The sequence below is a fragment of the Salvelinus namaycush genome, chromosome 15, assembly GCF_016432855.1.
Source record: "Salvelinus namaycush isolate Seneca chromosome 15, SaNama_1.0, whole genome shotgun sequence".
Classification (NCBI taxonomy): domain Eukaryota; kingdom Metazoa; phylum Chordata; class Actinopteri; order Salmoniformes; family Salmonidae; genus Salvelinus; species Salvelinus namaycush.
In genome coordinates this window covers 6,955,506-6,975,055 of record NC_052321.1, presented here as the reverse complement: position 1 = coordinate 6,975,055, position 19,550 = coordinate 6,955,506, and the positions used below count along the sequence as shown (strand labels likewise).

The following is a 19,550-nucleotide window of genomic DNA, read 5'->3' as shown; positions in this document are numbered from 1 at the left end:
CTGAACAGAAACATTGGTAGGCACTTAAGGTATGTCTGAAAGTACCGTCTTATATTTCATATTCATAGACACTTATCACCCATGTACGTACATACATACACATATACAGTACCAGTCAGAAGTTTGGACACACCTACTCATTCCAGGGTTTTTCTTTATTTTTAGTATTTTCTACATTGTAGAATAATAGTGAAGACATCAAAACTATGAAATAACACTTATGGAATCATTTAGTAACCAAAAAAGTGTTAAACAAATCAAAATATATTTTATATTTGAGATTCTTCAAAGTAGCCACCCTTTGCCGTGATGACAGCTTTGCACACTCTTGGCATTCTCTCAACCACCTTCATGAGGTAGTCACCTGGAATCCATTTCAATTAACATGTGTGCCTTGTTAATTTGTGGAATTTATTTTCTTCTTAATGTGTTTGAGCCAATCAGTTGGGTTGTTACAAGGTAGGGGTGGTATACAGAAGATAGCCCTATTTGGTAAAAGACCAAGTCCATATTATGGCAAGAACAGCTCAAATAAGCAAAGAGAAATGACAGTCCATCATTACTTTAAGACATGACGGTCAGTCAATCTGGAAAAGAACTTTGAAAGTGTCTTCAAGTGCTATGATGAAACTGGCTCTCATGAGGACCGCCACAGGAAAGGAAGACCCAGAGTTACCTCTGCTGCAGAGGATAAGTTCATCAGAGTTAACTGCACCTCAGATTGCAGCCCAAATAAATCCTTCACAGAGTTAAAGTAACAGACTCATCTCAACATCAACTCTTCAGAGGAGACTGCATGAATCAGGCCTTCATGGTCAAATTGCTGCAAAGAAACCACTACTAAAGGACACCAATAAGAAGAAGAGACTTGCTTGGGCCAAGAAACACGAGCAAAGGACATTAGACCATTGGAAATCTGTCCTTTGGTCTGATGAGTCCAAATGTGAGATTTTTGGTTCCAACCGCCATGTCTTTGTGAGACGCAGAGTAGGTGAACGGATGATCTCCGCATGTGTGGTTCCCACTGTGAAGCATGGAGGAGGAGGTGTGATGGGAGTGCTTTGCTGGTGACACTGTCTCTAATTTATTTAGAAGTCAAGGCACACTTAACCAGCATGGCTACCACAGCATTCTGCAGCGATACGCCATCCCATCTGGTTTGCGCTTAGTGGGAATATAATTTGTTTTTCAACAGGACAATGACTCAACACACCTCCAGGCTGTTTAAGAGCTATTTTACCAAGGAGAGTGATGAGTGCTGCATCAGATGACCTCCACAATTACCCGACCTCAATCCAATCGAGATGGTTTAGGATGAGTTGGACCGCAGAGTCAAGGAAAAGCAGCCAACAAGTGCTCATCATATGTGGGAACTCCTTCAAGACGGTTGGAAAAGCATTCCAGGTGAAGTTGGTTGACAGAACGCCAAGAGTGTGCCAAGCTGTCATCAAGGCAAAGGGTGGCTACTTTGAAGAATCTAAAATGTAACATATATTTTGATTTGTTTAACACTTTTTTTGGTTACCACATGATTCCATATGTGTTATTTCATCGTTTTCATGTCTTTCACTTTCATTCTACAATGTAGAAAAAAGTAAAAATAAAGAGGAACCCTTGAATGAGTAGGTGTTCTAAAACTTTTGACTGGTACTGTACACACTCACACATATAATTGCACTGTATGTTTATAAGCAATAAGGTGCTATTTGGAACGGAACCATAGTCAAGCGATCTGATCAAACCACAGCCTGTTATTACCAGTTTTACCACAGTAACGCCGTGTGGCTGATCACCATTTCTCTGTCTGGAAAACAGAAGATTAAGCACAAACGTCTGGATGGTTTCACCAGATGCATAGAGCAAGTCTCACATTAAAATCTCTACAGCATTGCTGTTGCCAGGAAGCATCAGGCAAGCCTTGCATCAGATCAGACAGTCCAAATGGTACCCTGTTCCCTACATAGTCCACTACCTTTGACCAGGCACCGTAAGGCTCAGGTCAAAAGTAGGGATTAGAGTGCTATTTGGGCCAGAACCAGAGTTTAGGCCTACGGCTAAAATTCAATTAAAATAATACAAAACTTATCTTCAAATTGTCCAAACAGTGATGATGTTCTCCATCACGTTAATATTGTACAGCTAGAAAACAGGAGGCGTACACTTCCCTCTTTGTTCAATGCATCAACTCTCTGTCTGTCTAACAATGCCCTGGCAGAACAGGTTACACACACTGAGTGAATGGGACACTCAGCGCATTGAGTCCTGATCGTCTTCCTTAATATAGCCAACGGAATGGATCCTTCTTTAGTAAATAAAAAAACAAAAATACTATTTCAACCCAACAAACTGCCCGTGAATCAGAGAGGGTGACATGTCCTGCTGTGTGGAAGTTAGTGACATCACTGAGTGACAGTTGGACGAAAGGAGCACAGTAATAACGGTCTATTGTAGTGTCTACGTTCCTCCTGATTGGACGAGGAGCTCTGATTGACAGGCCGTGGCTCCAATCACTGCTTGAGTAAGTCTTTGAGCACCTGCCCTCCGCTCTCGGGAGAGACAGGCACAGGCGTGAAGGTGGGAAGGTTGTCTGAGATAGGTTTCATCAGGAGGTGGTGTCCTCCCGACCCACTGGAGCTACCACTCCCATGATGCATCAGTGGCACGACCGCAGAGCGGGGAGCTAGGAAAGGGTTGGACTCCCCTGCTGCCCTCTGTCCCCTGCCGGCTGCCGCCCCTCCTAGGAGAAAACAGAGGTCAGAGGTTAGAGGTCGGATGAAGCTGGAGGTGACAGGTTGAGGTGGCAGTAGAGCTCTGCTACCTGACCCAAGCCTGACGGGCTGGCCCTAACATCGGGTTAGGGCCAGGTAGGGCCTGTTTTCTCATCAATAACTAGGGTACAGGTAGGGCTCGGGTATCACTAAATTGATCAGTAACATTTTGAAGCTGAGCCATTTGCTCGTGCTCTGCTGTGCAGTACAGTCATATCTGACTAAGATCATAACATGAAGTCAGAAGTACTTCAACCTCGTCCAATAGAAGACAGGAGAGATTATTTCACAGAAAATAATAACGTTCCTTGAGTTGTCGGAGTTTAGAGTGACGAAAAGTAGCCAACAACTAACTGCTCTCTCATGTCTCTTCCTTGAGCAGAGCAGGCCAAACGAAGACGTTGCTATGGATACTCACAGACCGAGCCGCCATGAATAGAGTGCATGCAGAGTGAGCTGCACTCAGGGACCGAGTGACAGACAGAGAGGAACAGCTAATGGATTTACTAATGGTTTCAAGCAGGGTCGGGCCTTACGTTTGGCAGAAGCAATCGGGCCTGGCTAGGGTAGGGCCTGAACGTATGCCGTGTGCAGGGCTGTAGATCGCAAGACCTTATGCTCAATGTTTGCTTGTTTACTTAAGAATTAAACAAAATAAGTCTCTACGGAGGTTCTGGCTGAGGGTGAAACTGAGGGTTGGTATTCCAACAGCAGAAGATAAAGAACGATCCTTCTGGGAGGTGTCTGCCACTGGAAATCACCCCACACACGGGTGATATTGCTCTGTCTCAACCCTAGCCAGAACCACTGCTACACAGCCCTCTAAACTACTGCCCTCAGACTCAGCCAGAACCTAAACTTCACCCCAGAACAATATTACCATGACAGCATTACCTCACCCCAGAACAATATAACCATGACAGCATTACCTCACCCCAGAACAATATAACCATGACAGCATTACCTCACCCCAGAACAATATAACCATGACAGCATTACCTCACCCCAGAACAATATAACCATGACAGCATTACCTCACCCCAGAACAATATAACCATGACAGCATTACCTCACCCCAGAACAATATTACCATGACAGCATTACCTCACCCCAGAACAATATAACCATGACAGCATTACCTCACCCCAGAACAATATTACCATGACAGCATTACCTCACCCCAGAACAATATTACCATGACAGCATTACCTCACCCCAGAACAATATTACCATGACAGCATTACCTCACCCCGGAACAATATTACCATGACAGCAATACTTCACCCCGGAACAATATAACCGTGACAACATTACCTCACCCCGGAACAATATAACCATGACAGCATTACTTCACCCCGGAACAATATAACCGTGACAACATTACTTCACCCCGGAACAATATAACCATGACAACATTACCTCACCCCGGAACAATATAACCATGACAACATTACCTCACCCCGGAACAATATAACCATGACAACATTACTTCACCCCGGAACAATATAACCATGACAACATTACTTCACCCCGGAACAATATTACCATGACAACATTACTTCACCCCGGAACAATATAACCATGACAGCAATACTTCACCCCGGAACAATATTACCATGACAACATTACCTCACCCCGGAACAATATAACCATGACAACATTACCTCACCCCGGAACAATATTACCATGACAACATTACTTCACCCCGGAACAAATTTACCATCACAGCATGATCTCACCCCGGAACAATATTACCATGACAGCATTACCTCACCACGGAACAATATTACCATGACAGCATTACCTCACCACGGAACAATATTACCATGACAGCATTACCTCACCCCGGAACAATATAACCATGACAACATTACCTCACCCCGGAACAATATAACCATGACAACATTACCTCACCCCGGAACAATATAACCATGACAACATTACTTCACCCCGGAACAATATAACCATGACAACATTACTTCACCCCGGAACAATATTACCATGACAACATTACTTCACCCCGGAACAATATAACCATGACAGCAATACTTCACCCCGGAACAATATTACCATGACAACATTACCTCACCACGGAACAATATTACCATGACAGCATTACCTCACCCCGGAACAATATAACCATGACAACATTACCTCACCCCGGAACAATATAACCATGACAACATTACCTCACCCCGGAACAATATAACCATGACAACATTACTTCACCCCGGAACAATATAACCATGACAACATTACTTCACCCCGGAACAATATTACCATGACAACATTACTTCACCCCGGAACAATATAACCATGACAGCAATACTTCACCCCGGAACAATATTACCATGACAACATTACCTCACCCCGGAACAATATTACCATGACAACATTACCTCACCCCGGAACAATATTACCATGACAACATTACTTCACCCCGGAACAATATAACCATGACAGCAATACTTCACCCCGGAACAATATAACCATGACAGCATTACCTCACCCCAGAACAATATTACCATGACAACATTACTTCACCCCGGAACAATATAACCATGACAACATTACCTCACCCCGGAACAATATAACCATGACAACATTACTTCACCCCGGAACAAATTTACCATCACAGCATTATCTCACCCCGGAACAATATTACCATGACAGCATTACCTCACCACGGAACAATATTACCATGACAGCATTACCTCACCACGGAACAATATTACCATGACAGCATTACCTCACCCCGGAACAATATTACCATGACAACATTACTTCACCCCGGAACAATATAACCATGACAGCAATACTTCACCCCGGAACAATATTACCATGACAACATTACCTCACCCCGGAACAATATTACCATGACAACATTACCTCACCCCGGAACAATATTACCATGACAACATTACTTCACCCCGGAACAATATAACCATGACAGCAATACTTCACCCCGGAACAATATAACCATGACAGCATTACCTCACCCCAGAACAATATTACCATGACAACATTACTTCACCCCGGAACAATATAACCATGACAACATTACCTCACCCCGGAACAATATAACCATGACAACATTACTTCACCCCGGAACAAATTTACCATCACAGCATTATCTCACCCCGGAACAATATTACCATGACAGCATTACCTCACCACGGAACAATATTACCATGACAGCATTACCTCACCACGGAACAATATTACCATGACAGCATTACCTCACCCCGGAACAATATTACCATGACAACATTACTTCACCCCAGAACAATTTTACCATGACAGCATTACCTTCTGATTGTTGAGCCCAGGCTGAGCTGGTAGTCCTCCCAGGGGGCGGGGCACTAAGGGGGTTGATGTCATAGACAGGAAGTCTGGGGGCAGGAACCACCGGGCTAGACTCCACCTCCAGGAACTTCACAAACATCTCAGAGAAAGACTGGAGAAGAAATTAAGTCAAATTGTATTTGTCACATGCTTCGTAAACAACAGGTGTAGACTAACATGCTGACTTGAAAGGGAAAGGGGGATATCTAGTCAGTTGTATAGGGGGATACCTAGTCAGTTGGAAAGGGGGATACCTAGTCAGTTGGAAAGGGAAAGGGGGATACCTAGTCAGTTGGAAAGGGAAAGGGGGATATCTAGTCAGTTGTATAGGGAAAGGGGGATATCTAGTCAGTTGTATAGGGAAAGGGGGATACCTAGTCAGTTGGAAAGGGGGATACCTAGTCAGTTGGAAAGGGAGATACCTAGTCAGTTGGAAAGGGGGATACCTAGTCAGTTGGAAAGGGGGATACCTAGTCAGTTGGAAAGGGGGATACCTAGTCAGTTGGAAAGGGGGATACCTAGTCAGTTGGAAAGGGAAAGGGGGATACCTAGTCAGTTGTATAGGGAAAGGGGGATATCTAGTCAGTTGTATAGGGAAAGGGGGATACCTAGTCAGTTGGAAAGGGTGATATCTAGTCAGTTGTATAGGGAAAGGGGGATATCTAGTCAGTTGTATAGGGAAAGGGGGATACCTAGTCAGTTGGAAAGGGGGATACCTAGTCAGTTGGAAAGGGAGATACCTAGTCAGTTGGAAAGGGGGATACCTAGTCAGTTGGAAAGGGGGATACCTAGTCAGTTGGAAAGGGGGATACCTAGTCAGTTGGAAAGGGGGATACCTAGTCAGTTGGAAGGGGAAAGGGGGATACCTAGTCAGTTGGAAGGGGAAAGGGGGATACCTAGTCAGTTGGAAAGGGAAAGGGGGATACCTAGTCAGTTGGAAAGGGGGATACCTAGTCAGTTGGAAAGGGGGATACCTAGTCAGTTGGAAAGGGGGATACCTAGTCAGTTGGAAAGGGAAAGGGGGATACCTAGTCAGTTGGAAAGGGGGATACCTAGTCAGTTGGAAAGGGGGATACCTAGTCAGTTGGAAAGGGGATACCTAGTCAGTTGGAAAGGGGGATACCTAGTCAGTTGGAAAGGGGGATACCTAGTCAGTTGGAAAGGGGGATACCTAGTCAGTTGGAAAGGGGGATACCTAGTCAGTTGGAAAGGGGGATACCTAGTCAGTTGGAAAGGGGGATACCTAGTCAGTTGGAAAGGGAAAGGGGGATACCTAGTCAGTTGTAAAGGGAAAGGGTGATAGCTAGTCAGTTGTAAAGGGAAAGGGTGATAGCTAGTCAGTTGTAAAGGGAAAGGGTGATACCTAGTCAGTTGTAAAGGGAAAGGGTGATAGCTAGTCAGTTGGAAAGGGAAAGGGTGATACCTAGTCAGTTGTAAAGGGAAAGGGGGATACCTAGTCAGTTGGAAAGGGAAAGGGGGATACCTAGTCAGTTGGAAAGGGAAAGGGTGATACCTAGTCAGTTGTAAAGGGAAAGGGTGATAGCTAGTCAGTTGTAAAGGGAAAGGGTGATAGCTAGTCAGTTGGAAAGGGGGATACCTAGTCAGTTGGAAAGGGAAAGGGGTATATCTAGTCAGTTGGAAAGGGAAAGAGGGATACCTAGTCAGTTGGAAAGGGAAAGGGTGATACCTAGTCAGTTGTAAAGGGAAAGGGGGATACCTAGTCAGTTGGAAAGGGAAAGGGGGATACCTAGTCAGTTGGAAAGGGAAAGGGTGATACCTAGTCAGTTGTAAAGGGAAAGGGTGATAGCTAGTCAGTTGTAAAGGGAAAGGGTGATAGCTAGTCAGTTGGAAAGGGGGATACCTAGTCAGTTGGAAAGGGAAAGGGGTATATCTAGTCAGTTGGAAAGGGAAAGGGGGATACCTAGTCAGTTGTAAAGGGAAAGGGGGATAGCTAGTCAGTTGGAAAGGGGGATACCTAGTCAGTTGGAAAAGGGGGATACCTAGTCAGTTGGAAAGGGAAAGGGGGATACCTAGTCAGTTGTAAAGGGAAAGGGGGATACCTAGTCAGTTGGAAAGGGGGATACCTAGTCAGTTGGAAAGGGAAAGGGGGATACCTAGTCAGTTGTAAAGGGAAAGGGTGATAGCTAGTCAGTTGGAAAGGGGGATACCTAGTCAGTTGGAAAGGGAAAGGGGGATACCTAGTCAGTTGGAAAGGGAAAGGGGGATACCTAGTCAGTTGGAAAGGGGGATACCTAGTCAGTTGGAAAGGGGGATACCTAGTCAGTTGGAAAGGGGAAGGGTGATAGCTAGTCAGTTGTTCAACTGAATGCCTTCAATTGAAATGTGTCTTCCACATTTAACCCAACCCCTCTGAATCAGAGAGGTGGGGGGGCTTTAACCCCTCTGAATCAGAGAGGTGGGGGGGCTTTAACCCCTCTGAATCAGAGAGGTGGGGGGGCTTTAACCCCTCTGAATCAGAGAGGTGCGTGGGGCTGCCTTAATCGACATCCACGTCTTCAGACCGGGCGCGCGTGTTGATTTTGTCCATCCACTAGGCGCGATCAGGACACGCAGGTGTAAATATCAAAACGAACTCTGAAACAACTATATTATTTTGGGGACCGGTCGAAACGCATGAAACATTTATGGAAATGTAATTGAATTTGTCTTGAGATATAAACATTGGGTTGTTATTTTACCTGAAATGCACAAGGTCCTCTACTTGACAATTAATCCACAGATAAAAGGTAAACCGAGTTAGTTTCTAGTCATCTCTCCCCCTTCAGGCTTCTTCTTCTGTGGTCTTTATATGGCGGTTGGCAACCAACTTTAAGGTGCGTTACCACCACCAACTGGACTGGAGTGTGGACCTCAGTTCATCTTTCAATCAGCCACGTGGGTATATGCTCTTAAAAACCAATGAGATGGAAGAGGCGGGACTTGCAGCGCATCAAGGGTCACAAATAGAACCAAGTTCTATATTAGCGCCTGGCTACGCAGACGCTCGTTTGACGCTCGTGAGCAGTGTGGATGAAATGGTTGAATAACAAGTATGTGTACATTTATTTTGCAACGCTCGCACACGTAACGCGAGCAGTGTGGTCAGCATGTAACAGTGAAATGCTTACTTTACAGGCCCTTTCCCACAACGCAGAGAGAAAGAAAATGGAGAAATAATAGAAAAGTAAAACACGTCATAACAAAAGTAATAATAAATACACAATGAATAACAATAACTTGGCTCTATACATGTGGTACCAGTACTGAGTCGATGTGCAGGGGTACGAGGTAATTGAGGATATGTACATTGAACTAGGAATAAAATTACAGATAATAAACAGTAGCAGCAGCGTATGTGACGAGTCAAAAACAAGTTAGTGCAAAAAGGTTCAATGCAGAGAGTTAAATAGTATATATACCAAATACTACCTGTACTAACTATGTAGTAGTCTTACGGCTTAGGTGTAGAAGCTGTTCAGGGTCCTGTTGGTTTCAGACTTGGTATATATATATATATAAAATCGGTACTGCTTGCCGTGGGATAGCAGACAGAACACTCTACAACTTGGGGTGGCTGGAGTCTCCGAAAATGTTTAGGGCCTCTGACACTGCCTGGTATAGAGGTCCTGGATGGCAGGGAGCTCGGGTCCCAGTGTTGTACTGAGTTGTACGTACTACCCTCTGACACCGCCTGGTATAGAGGTCCTGGATGGCAGGGAGCTCGGGTCCCAGTGTTGTACTGAGTTGTACGTACTACCCTCTGACACCGCCTGGTATAGAGGTCCTGGATGGCAGGGAGCTCGGGTCCCAGTGTTGTACTGAGTTGTACGTACTACCCTCTGACACCGCCTGGTATAGAGGTCCTGGATGGCAGGGAGCTCGGGTCCCAGTGTTGTACTGAGTTGTACGTACTACCCTCTGACACCGCCTGGTATAGAGGTCCTGGATGGCAGGGAGCTCGGGTCCCAGTGTTGTACTGAGTTGTACGTACTACCCTCTGTTGTTGCCCCGCAGTTGGATGCCAAGAAGTTGTCATACCAGGCTGTGATGCAACCAGTCAAGATGCTCTCAATGGTGCAGCTGTAGAACTTTTTGAGGATCTTAGTGATGCGCTTGTAGGGCGCAATTGTATTGAACGCTGCGTTGTATGAACAGCATTCTCACATAGGTGTTCCTCTTGTCCAGGTGGGAAAGGGGCCGTGTGGAGCGCAAAAGAGATTGCGTCATCTGTAGATATGCGAATTGGAGTGGGTCCAGGGTTTCTGGGATAATAGCGTTTATGAGAACCATGACCAGCATTTCAAAGCATTTTAATAGCTACAGATGTAAGTGCCACAGGGCGATAGTCATTTAGACAGGTTACCTCGCCGTTCTTGGGCACAATGGACTACGGTGGTCTGCTTGAAACATGTTGGTATTACAGACTGGGTCAGGGAGAGGTTGAAAATGCCAGTGTAGACACTTGACAGCTGGTCAGCGAATGCTCCAAGTACGTGTCCTGGTAATCTGTCTGGCCCTGCGGCCTTGTGAATGTTAACCTGTTTAAAGGTCTTACTCACATTGGCTACAGAGAGCGTGATCACACAGTTATCCGGAACATCTGGTGCTCTCATACATGGTTCAGTGTTTCTTGCCTCGAAGTGAGCATAGAGGGCCTTTAACTCGTCTGGTAGGATCGCATCACTGGGCAGCTTGTGGCTGGGTTTCCCTTTGTAATCCGTGATAGTTTGTAAACCCTGCCACATCCGACGAGCGTCAGAGCTGGTGTAGTAAGATCTTAATCCTGTATTGGTGCTTTGGTCTACAGAGGTATTCAAACGCAGGCGAGTAAAACCTTAATACTCGTTGAAGTAGAAATCTTAATCCAAACCGACGTTAGTCATCGCTGTTCTGATGTCCAGAAGCTCTTTTCGGTCGTAGGAAAAGATGGCGGAAACATTATGTACAAAAAACAGATCAGTGCAAAATAGCAGAATTGGTCAGGAGCCCGTAAAACGTCTGTAAAACGTCTGTAAAACGTCCGTAAAACGTCTGTAAAACGTCCGTAAAACGTCTGTAAAACAGCTGCTCTCTACGGCGTGCGTACAGTGCCTTCAGAAAGAATACACAACACTTGACTTTTTCCACAGCCTTTAAATTTAAAATTAATTAAATTTTGATTTTTTTTGGTCACTGGCTACACACAATACCCCATAATGTCAAAGTGGAATTATATTTTACAGAATATTTAAAAAAAATTATAAAAAATTAAAAGCTGAAATGTATGGAATCAATCAAAGTATTCACCCCCTTTGTTATGGCCTAAATAAGGTCAGGAATAAAACATTTTGCTAAAACAAGTCACATAAATTGCATGGACTCTGTGTACAATAATAGTGGTCGACGTGATGGTTGAATGACTACCTCATACAACTATCTGTAAGGTCCCTCAGTCGAGCAGTGAATTTCAAACACAGATTCAACCACAAAGACCAGGGAGGTTTTCCAATGCCTCGCAACGAAGGGCACCTATTGGCAGATGGGTAAAAATAAAAAAGCAGACATTGAATATCCCTTTGAGCATGGTGAAGTTATTAATTACACTTAGGATGGTGTATCAATACACCCAGTCACTACAAAGATACAGGCGTCCTTCCTAACTCAGTTGCCGGAGAGGAAGGAAACCGCTCAGGGATTTCACCATGAGGCCAATGGTGACTTTAAAACAGTTACAGAGTCCCCTGTAACTATTCCCCAGGTCGTTGCTGTAAATGAGAATGTGTTCTCAGTCAATTTACCTGGTAAAATATGGGTTAAAAAACTATATTTAAAAAATATAGAATTTTGAAAAGAATAATGTGCAAATATTGCACAATCCAGGTGTGCAAAGCTCTTAGAAACGTACCCAGAAAGACTCACAGCTATAATCTCTACCAAAAGGTGCTTCTACAAAGTATTGACTCAGGGGTATGAATACTTATGGAAGAAAGTAATACGTCTGTCATTGCGGACAGTCTGTCTGTCTGTCTGTCTGTCTGTATGGGTCTGTCTGTCTGTCTGTCTGTCTGTCTGTCTGTCTGTCTGTCTGTCTGTCTGTCTGTCTGTCTGTCTGTCTGTCTGTCTGTATGGGTCTGTCGGACGGACGGACAGCGCAATGACAGCGCAATACGTCCGTCCGTCCGACCCATGTCTGTGTATGGGTCTGTCCGTCCGTCCGTCCGTCTGTGCGTCTGTGTGTGTGTGTGTGTGTGTAGGTCTGTCTGTCTGTCTGTCTGTCTGTCTGTCTGTCTGTCTGTCTGTGTATGGGTCTGTCTGTCTGTCTCTGTGTGTGTGTGTGTGTATGGGTCTGTCTGTGTGTATGTCTGTGTATGTGTATGGGTGCGTGTGTGTGTGTGTGTATGGGTCTGTCTGCGTGTATGTCTGTGTATGTGTATGGGTGCGTGTGTGTGTGTGTATGGGTCTGTCTGTCTGTCTGTCTGTCTGTCTGTCTGTCTGTCTGTCTGTCTGTCTGTCTGTGTAGGTCTGTTTTTCTGTGTGTGTGTGTGTGTGTGTGTGTGTGTGTGTGTGTGTGTGTGTGTGTGTGTGTGTGTGTGTGTGTGTGTGTGTGTGTGTGTGTGTGTAGGTCTGTCTGTCTGTGTGTAGGTCTGTCTGTCTGTCTGTTTGTGTATGTGTGTGTAGGTCTGTGAGTGTACTCACGTTGTTGAATCCACCCTGTCCTGCTCCAGGTCTCTGTGGTGTGTTGGGGCCACTCTGTACGGTTCTACCCCCCAACCAGCTGGACACCCAGCCTCCACGACCCCCCTCCTCCTCCAACATCTACAGGGACACAGGTTAGAGGTCAGAGGTGACAATTAGTCAGGGCCAGAGAGAGAGATGCCAACCGCTCTACACCGAGTTAGAATTACATATTGACACTTGTAAAGTCTTAGGGGTGCTCACTGTTGATATCTTTGTAAGGGCTCACATTGATATTTTAAATTGTACAATTCAAACCCTCACATCTGCAGGGACAGAGAGAGTTGGAGAAGAGCAGTTCGCACTGGACTCTCAGGGGACAGAAACACATTATCATTAGGCCGTGCCTAAAGGGGTCTATTTGTCTGGGAGGTGGATGGGGGGGGGGGGGGGGGGGGGGGGGCTGGACTCTGACCAGGTCAAAAGGTCACTCATCAATAGGCTCAGTGGTAAATGTAAACCAGGGAAGAATATATTTTTCTTCAGGGAATCTAAAGACACCTACACAGACATGGGTGTTGAGTCACAGACATCCTGTGTAAAACTCAATGAGTGATTGGTCCAAAACACTGTTAACAAACAATGGCAAGAGGCGAGGAAACTAAGAATCCTAGGATTACTCTACACTGACGACCTGAACTACAAAACAAAACAAATGAAGAAATGCTGGGAAGCTGCAATGGAAGGAGGAGAGGGATTGTAGGGGGGAGGGGACTTCCCCACTGAGGCCCATTCTGAAAACAGGGTCGGTTTTGTGGAACATTTAAAGTTGTAAACACAACTCAAGTGGAACATTTCAATCGTATGAAGGAGACATGAGATCCAAGGCCAAAGGAGAGATGAGAGCCAATGGGAAAGGAGAGATGAGAGAGATGAGAGCCAAGGGGAAAAGGAGATGGAGAGATGAGAGCCAATGGGAAAAAGGAGAGATGAGAGCCAATGGGAAAAAGGAGAGATGAGAGCCAATGGGAAAAAGGAGAGATGAGAGCCAATGGGAAAAAGGAGAGATGAGAGCCAATGGGAAAAAGGAGAGATGAGAGCCAATGGGAAAAAGGAGAGATGAGAGCCAATGGGAAAAAGGAGAGTTGAGAGCCAATGGGAAAAAGGAGAGATGAGAGAGATGAGAGCCAAGGGGAAAAAGGAGAGATGAGAGAGATGAGAGCCAAGGGGAAAAAGGAGAGATGAGAGCCAATGGGAAAAAGGAGAGATGAGAGCCAAGGGGAAAAAGGAGAGATGAGAGCCAAGGGGAAAAATGAGAGATGAGAGCCAAGGGGAAAAAGGAGAGATGAGAGCCAATGGGAAAAAGGAGAGATGAGAGCCAAGGGGAAAAAGGAGAGATGAGAGCCAAGGAGAAAAGGAGAGATGAGAGCCAAGGGGAAAAGGAGAGATGAGAGCCAAGGAGAAAAGGAGAGATGAGAGCCAAGGAGAAAAGGAGAGATGAGAGCCAAGGGGAAAAGGAGAGATGAGAGCCAATGGGAAAGGAGAGATGAGAGCCAAGGGGAAAAGGAGAGATGAGAGCCAAGGAGAAAAGGAGAGATGGAGAGATGAGAGCCAATGGGAAAAGGAGAGATGAGAGCCAAGGAGAGAAGGAGAGATGAGAGCCAAGGGGAAAAAGGAGAGATGAGAGCCAAGGGGAAAAGGAGAGATGGAGAGATGAGAGCCAATGGGAAAAGGAGAGATGAGAGCCAATGGGAAAAGGAGAGATGAGAGCCAAGGGGGAAAGGAGAGATGAGAGTCAAGGGGAAAAGGAGAGATGAGAGTCAAGGGGAAAAGGAGAGATGAGAGCCAAGGAGAGATGAGAGTCAAGGGGAAAAGGAGAGATGAGAGCCAAGGGGAAAAGGAGAGATGAGAGTCAAGGGGAAAAGGAGAGATGAGAGCCAAGGAGAAAAGGAGAGATGGAGAGATGAGAGCCAAGGAGAAAGGAGAGATGAGAGCCAAGGAGAAAAGGAGAGATGAGAGCCAAGGAGAGAAGGAGAGATGAGAGCCAAGGGGAAAAAGGAGAGATGAGAGCCAAGGGGAAAGGAGAGATGAGAGCCAAGGAGAAAAGGAGAGATGAGAGCCAAGGGGAAAAGGAGAGATGAGGGCCAAGGGGAAAAGGAGAGATGAGAGCCAAGGGGAAAAGGAGAGATGAGAGCCAAGGGGAAAAGGAGAGATGAAAGCCAAGGGGAAAAGGAGAGATGAGAGCCAAGGGGAAAAGGAGAGATGAGAGCCAAGGGGAAAAGGAGAGATGGAGAGATGAGAGCCAAGGGGAAAAGGAGAGATGAGAGCCAAGGGCAAAAAGGAGAGATGAGAGCCAAGGGCAAAAAGGAGAGATGAGAGCCAAGGGGAAAAGGAGAGATGAGAGCCAAGGGGAAAAGGAGAGATGAGAGCCAATGGGAAAAGGAGAGATGAGAGCCAAGGGGAAAAGGAGAGATGAGAGCCAAGGGGAAAAGGAGAGATGAGAGCCAAGGGGAAAAGGAGAGATGAGAGCCAATGGGAAAAGGAGAGATGAGAGCCAAGGGGAAAAGTGGGATTTTTTTTTTTTAAATAGAGATGAAGGAATCTCAGGAGTTAATACGAGTCTTCAGAGAGGTAGGAATCACATTTACTCCTCATCCTCCTCCTCCTTCAATCTGGTTTCCTTTAAGGCTGCAGCTAGTATTGGGAAATAGACTGTGTCTGTCTGTCTGTCTGTCTGTGTGTGTGTGTGTGTGTGTGTGTGTGTGTGTGTGTGTGTGTGTGTGTGTGTGTGTGTGTGTGTGTGTGTGTGTGTGTGTGTGTGTGTGTGTGTGTGTGTGTGTGTGTGTGTGTGTGTATTGGGTAATACAGTTTAAATAGTTGGCTGTGGTCCCACGGGGTCCAGCCAGCGGCAGCTCTCTGGAGGAAGAAATGCTTTCTAAGCGGTTGGTTGGACTCAGTGTGTGTGTGTGTGTGTGTGTGTGTGTGTGTGTGTGTGTGTGTGTGTGTGTGTGTGTGTGTGTGTGTGTGTGTGTGTGTGTGTGTGGTTGGGATCAGATCAAATCAGATTAGTCGGGGGGGGGGGGGGGGGGGGGATCATCTACTTAGGACAGTATTGTTCATTGACTTGGAAGTTGGAACAACAGAAAATATGTTCTGCTGTACAATCCTGGATAGCATTAAGAGCACAGACGAGCTGTACACCGACGTAACTAGAAAAAGGGGACACACTTGCATCAGTAGGTGATAGTAGAGCTAAAATAGGAGCATCTTCAATTCCTGAGAGAGCATTTCAATAAATTCCTCTAGTTATTGTAGAGCGCTTGATGTCCCAGCAGTAACGTTGGGATAATGTGTCATAAAACACCATCTTTAATCTCATCACCTCGGGGAAACTAGACATTTCTCTGTTGTGAATAAGCCGAGCTATCTCTTATAAAAACAGAAATGTCACTCGCATATCTCCATAACACCACTGCCAGAGAATCTCTTTGTTTTCAATAATAAAGGAATGAATATTCTCTACACAGCATTGGAAGGAGCTAGGTTATAGTAATGAATATGTCTATATCATTAGAGAGAGGACAAGCCAACCAAAACATATGACTTGATAGTTGGCCATCAGAATGTACCATAATAATCAGTCCCAAATGGCACCCTATATAGTGCACTACTATAGACCAGAGCCCTATTCCCTATATAGTGCACTACTTTAGACCAGGGCCCTATTCCCTATATAGTGCACTACTTTTGACTTATTTCAAATTTGGACACAGCCTTCGAGAGGTCAGGGGTTAACTAGTCATTTGGACACAGCCTTCGAGAGGTCAGGGGTTAACTAGTCATTTGGACACAGCCTTCGAGAGGTCAGGGGTTAACTAGTCATTTGGACACAGTCTTCGAGAAGTCAGTGGTTAACTAGTCATTTGGATACAGCCTTCGAGAGGTCAGGGGTTAAATAGTCATTTGGACACAGCCTTCGAGACGTCAGGGGTTAAATAGTCATTTGGACACAGCCTTCGAGAGGTCAGGGGTTAAACAGTTATTTGGACACAGCCTTCGAGAGGTCAGGGGTTAACTAGTCATTTGGACACAGCCTTCGAGAGGTCAGGGGTTAAACAGTTATTTGGACACAGCCTTCGAGAGGTCAGGGGTTAACTAGTCATTTGGTCCCGTGTGGCTCAGTTGGTAGAGCATGGCGCTTGCAACGCCAGGGTTGTGGGTTCAATTCCCACGGGGGGACCAGGATGAATATGTATGAACTTTCCAATTTGTAAGTCGCTCTGGATAAGAGCGTCTGCTAAATGACTTAAATGTAAATGTAATGTAAATGACACAGCCTTCGAGAGGTCAGGGGTTAACTAGTCATTTGGACACAGCCTTCGAGAAGTCAGGGGTTAAATAGTAAATGACAACGACCACAAGAGAAAGCACAGACTGATTTGGGACCAGGCTAGAGATTCACAGCAACAGAGAATGAACAGAGAGGAAGTATAGACGAGGAGGGTAGTAAAGAGGAGAAGAAGAGCAGAGAGAGTAAAGAGGAGAAGAAGAACAGAGAGAGTAAAGAGGAGAAGAAGAATGGAGGGTGTAAAGAGGAGAAGAAGAACAGAGAGAGTAAAGAGGAGAAGAAGAACGGAGGGTGTAAAGAGGAGAAGAAGAACAGAGAGAGTAAAGAGGAGAAGAAGAGCAGAGAGAGTAAAGAGGAGAAGAAGAACGTAGGGTGTAAAGAGGAGAAGAAGAGCAGAGAGAGTAAAGAGGAGAAGAAGAACAGAGAGAGTAAAGAGGAGAAGAAGAACAGAGAGAGTAAAGAGAAGAAGAAGAGCAGAGAGTAAAGAGGAGAAGAAGAGCAGAGAGAGTAAAGAGGAGAAGAAGAACAGAGAGTAAAGAGGAGAAGAAGAGCAGAGAGAGTAAAGAGGAGAAGAAGAGCAGAGGGTGTAAAGAGGAGAAGAACAGAGAGAGTAAAGAGGAGAAGAAGAACAGAGAGAGTAAAGAGGAGAAGAAGAACAGAGAGAGTAAAGAGGAGAAGAAGAACAGAGAGAGTAAAGAGGAGAAGAAGAACAGAGAGAGTAAAGAGAAGAAGAAGAGCAGAGAGAGTAAAGAGAAGAAGAAGAGCAGAGAGAGTAAAGAGGAGAAGAAGAGCAGAGAGAGTAAAGAGAAGGAGAAGAACAGAGAGAGTAAAGAGGAGAAGAAGAACAGAGAGAGTAAAGAGGAGAAGAAGAACAGAGGGAGTAAAGAGGAGCAGAGAGAGTAAAGAGGAGCAGAGAGAGTAAAGAGGAGAAGAAGAGCAGAGAGAGTAAAGAGAAGGAGAAGAACAGAGAGAGTAAAGAGGAGAAGAAGAACAGAGAGAGTAAAGAGGAGAAGAAGAACAGAGGGAGTAAAGAGGAGCAGAGAGAGTAAAGAGGAGCAGAGAGAGTAAAGAGGAGAAGAAGAACAGAGAGAGTAAAGAGGAGAAGAAGAACAGAGGGAGTAAAGAGGAGAAGAAGAACAGAGAGAGTAAAGAGGAGAAGAAGAGTAGAGAGAGTAAAGAGGAGAAGAAGAGCAGAGAGAGTAAAGAGGAGAAGAAGAACAGAGAGAGTAAAGAGGAGAAGAAGAGCAGAGAGAGTAAAGAGGAGAAGAAGAGCAGAGGGTGTAAAGAGGAGAAGAACAGAGAGAGTAAAGAGGAGAAGAAGAGCAGAGAGAGTAAAGAGGAGAAGAAGAACGGAGGGTGTAAAGAGGAGAAGAAGAGCAGAGAGAGTAAAGAGGAGAAGAAGAACAGAGAGAGTAAAGAGGAGAAGAAGAACAGAGAGAGTAAAGAGAAGAAGAAGAGCAGAGAGAGTAAAGAGGAGAAGAAGAGCAGAGAGAGTAAAGAGGAGAAGAAGAGCAGAGAGAGTAAAGAGGAGAAGAAGAACAGAGAGAGTAAAGAGGAGAAGAAGAACAGAGGGTGTAAAGAGGAGAAGAAGAGCAGAGAGAGTAAAGAGGAGAAGAAGAACAGAGAGAGTAAAGAGGAGAAGAAGAGCAGAGAGAGTAAAGAGGAGAAGAAGAGCAGAGGGTGTAAAGAGGAGAAGAACAGAGAGAGTAAAGAGGAGAAGAACAGAGAGAGTAAAGAGGAGAAGAAGAGCAGAGAGAGTAAAGAGGAGAAGAAGAACGGAGGGTGTAAAGAGGAGAAGAAGAGCAGAGAGAGTAAAGAGGAGAAGAAGAACAGAGAGAGTAAAGAGGAGAAGAAGAACAGAGAGAGTAAAGAGGAGAAGAAGAACAGAGAGAGTAAAGAGAAGAAGAGCAGAGAGAGTAAAGAGGAGAAGAAGAGCAGAGAGAGTAAAGAGGAGAAGAAGAGTAGAGAGAGTAAAGAGAAGGAGAAGAACAGAGAGAGTAAAGAGGAGAAGAAGAGCAGAGAGAGTAAAGAGGAGAAGAAGAGCAGAGAGAGTAAAGAGGAGAAGAAGAGCAGAGAGAGTAAAGAGGAGAAGAAGAGCAGAGAGAGTAAAGAGGAGAAGAAGAGCAGAGAGAGTAAAGAGGAGAAGAAGAACAGAGAGAGTAAAGAGGAGAAGAAGAGCAGAGAGAGTAAAGAGGAGAAGAAGAGCAGAGAGTAAAGAAGAGAAGAAGAGCAGAGAGAGTAAAGAGGAGAAGAAGAGCAGAGAGTAAAGAGGAGAAGAAGAGCAGAGAGAGTAAAGAGGAGAAGAAGAATAGAGAGAGTAAAGAGGAGAAGAAGAACAGAGGGTGTAAAGAGGAGAAGAAGAGCAGAGAGAGTAAAGAGGAGAAGAAGAGCAGAGAGAGTAAAGAGGAGAAGAAGAGCAGAGAGAGTAAAGAGGA

The 19,550-nt window shown here is 45.2% G+C and overlaps 1 protein-coding gene across 2 annotated transcripts in view; it reads right to left on the bottom strand.

The window, feature by feature from the left end:
- Positions 1-1,578: 1,578 nt before the first annotated feature.
- Positions 1,579-19,550, bottom strand: part of LOC120060152 (thyroid receptor-interacting protein 11-like) — a 74,977-nt gene continuing 57,005 nt past the window's right edge. The window contains exons 30-32 of one of the 2 annotated variants that reach the window (XM_039009261.1): positions 12,789-12,908; positions 6,078-6,225; positions 1,579-2,737 (exon numbers count right to left, since the gene is read on the bottom strand). In XM_039009261.1, the coding sequence (XP_038865189.1) occupies positions 2,508-2,737; positions 6,078-6,225; positions 12,789-12,908 (498 nt within the window). In that variant the 3' untranslated portion in view covers positions 1,579-2,507. Of the gene's footprint in view, positions 2,738-6,077; positions 6,226-11,807; positions 11,858-12,788; positions 12,909-19,550 lie in introns of those variants that run through there. The other variant, XM_039009262.1, reaches the window with a different exon arrangement.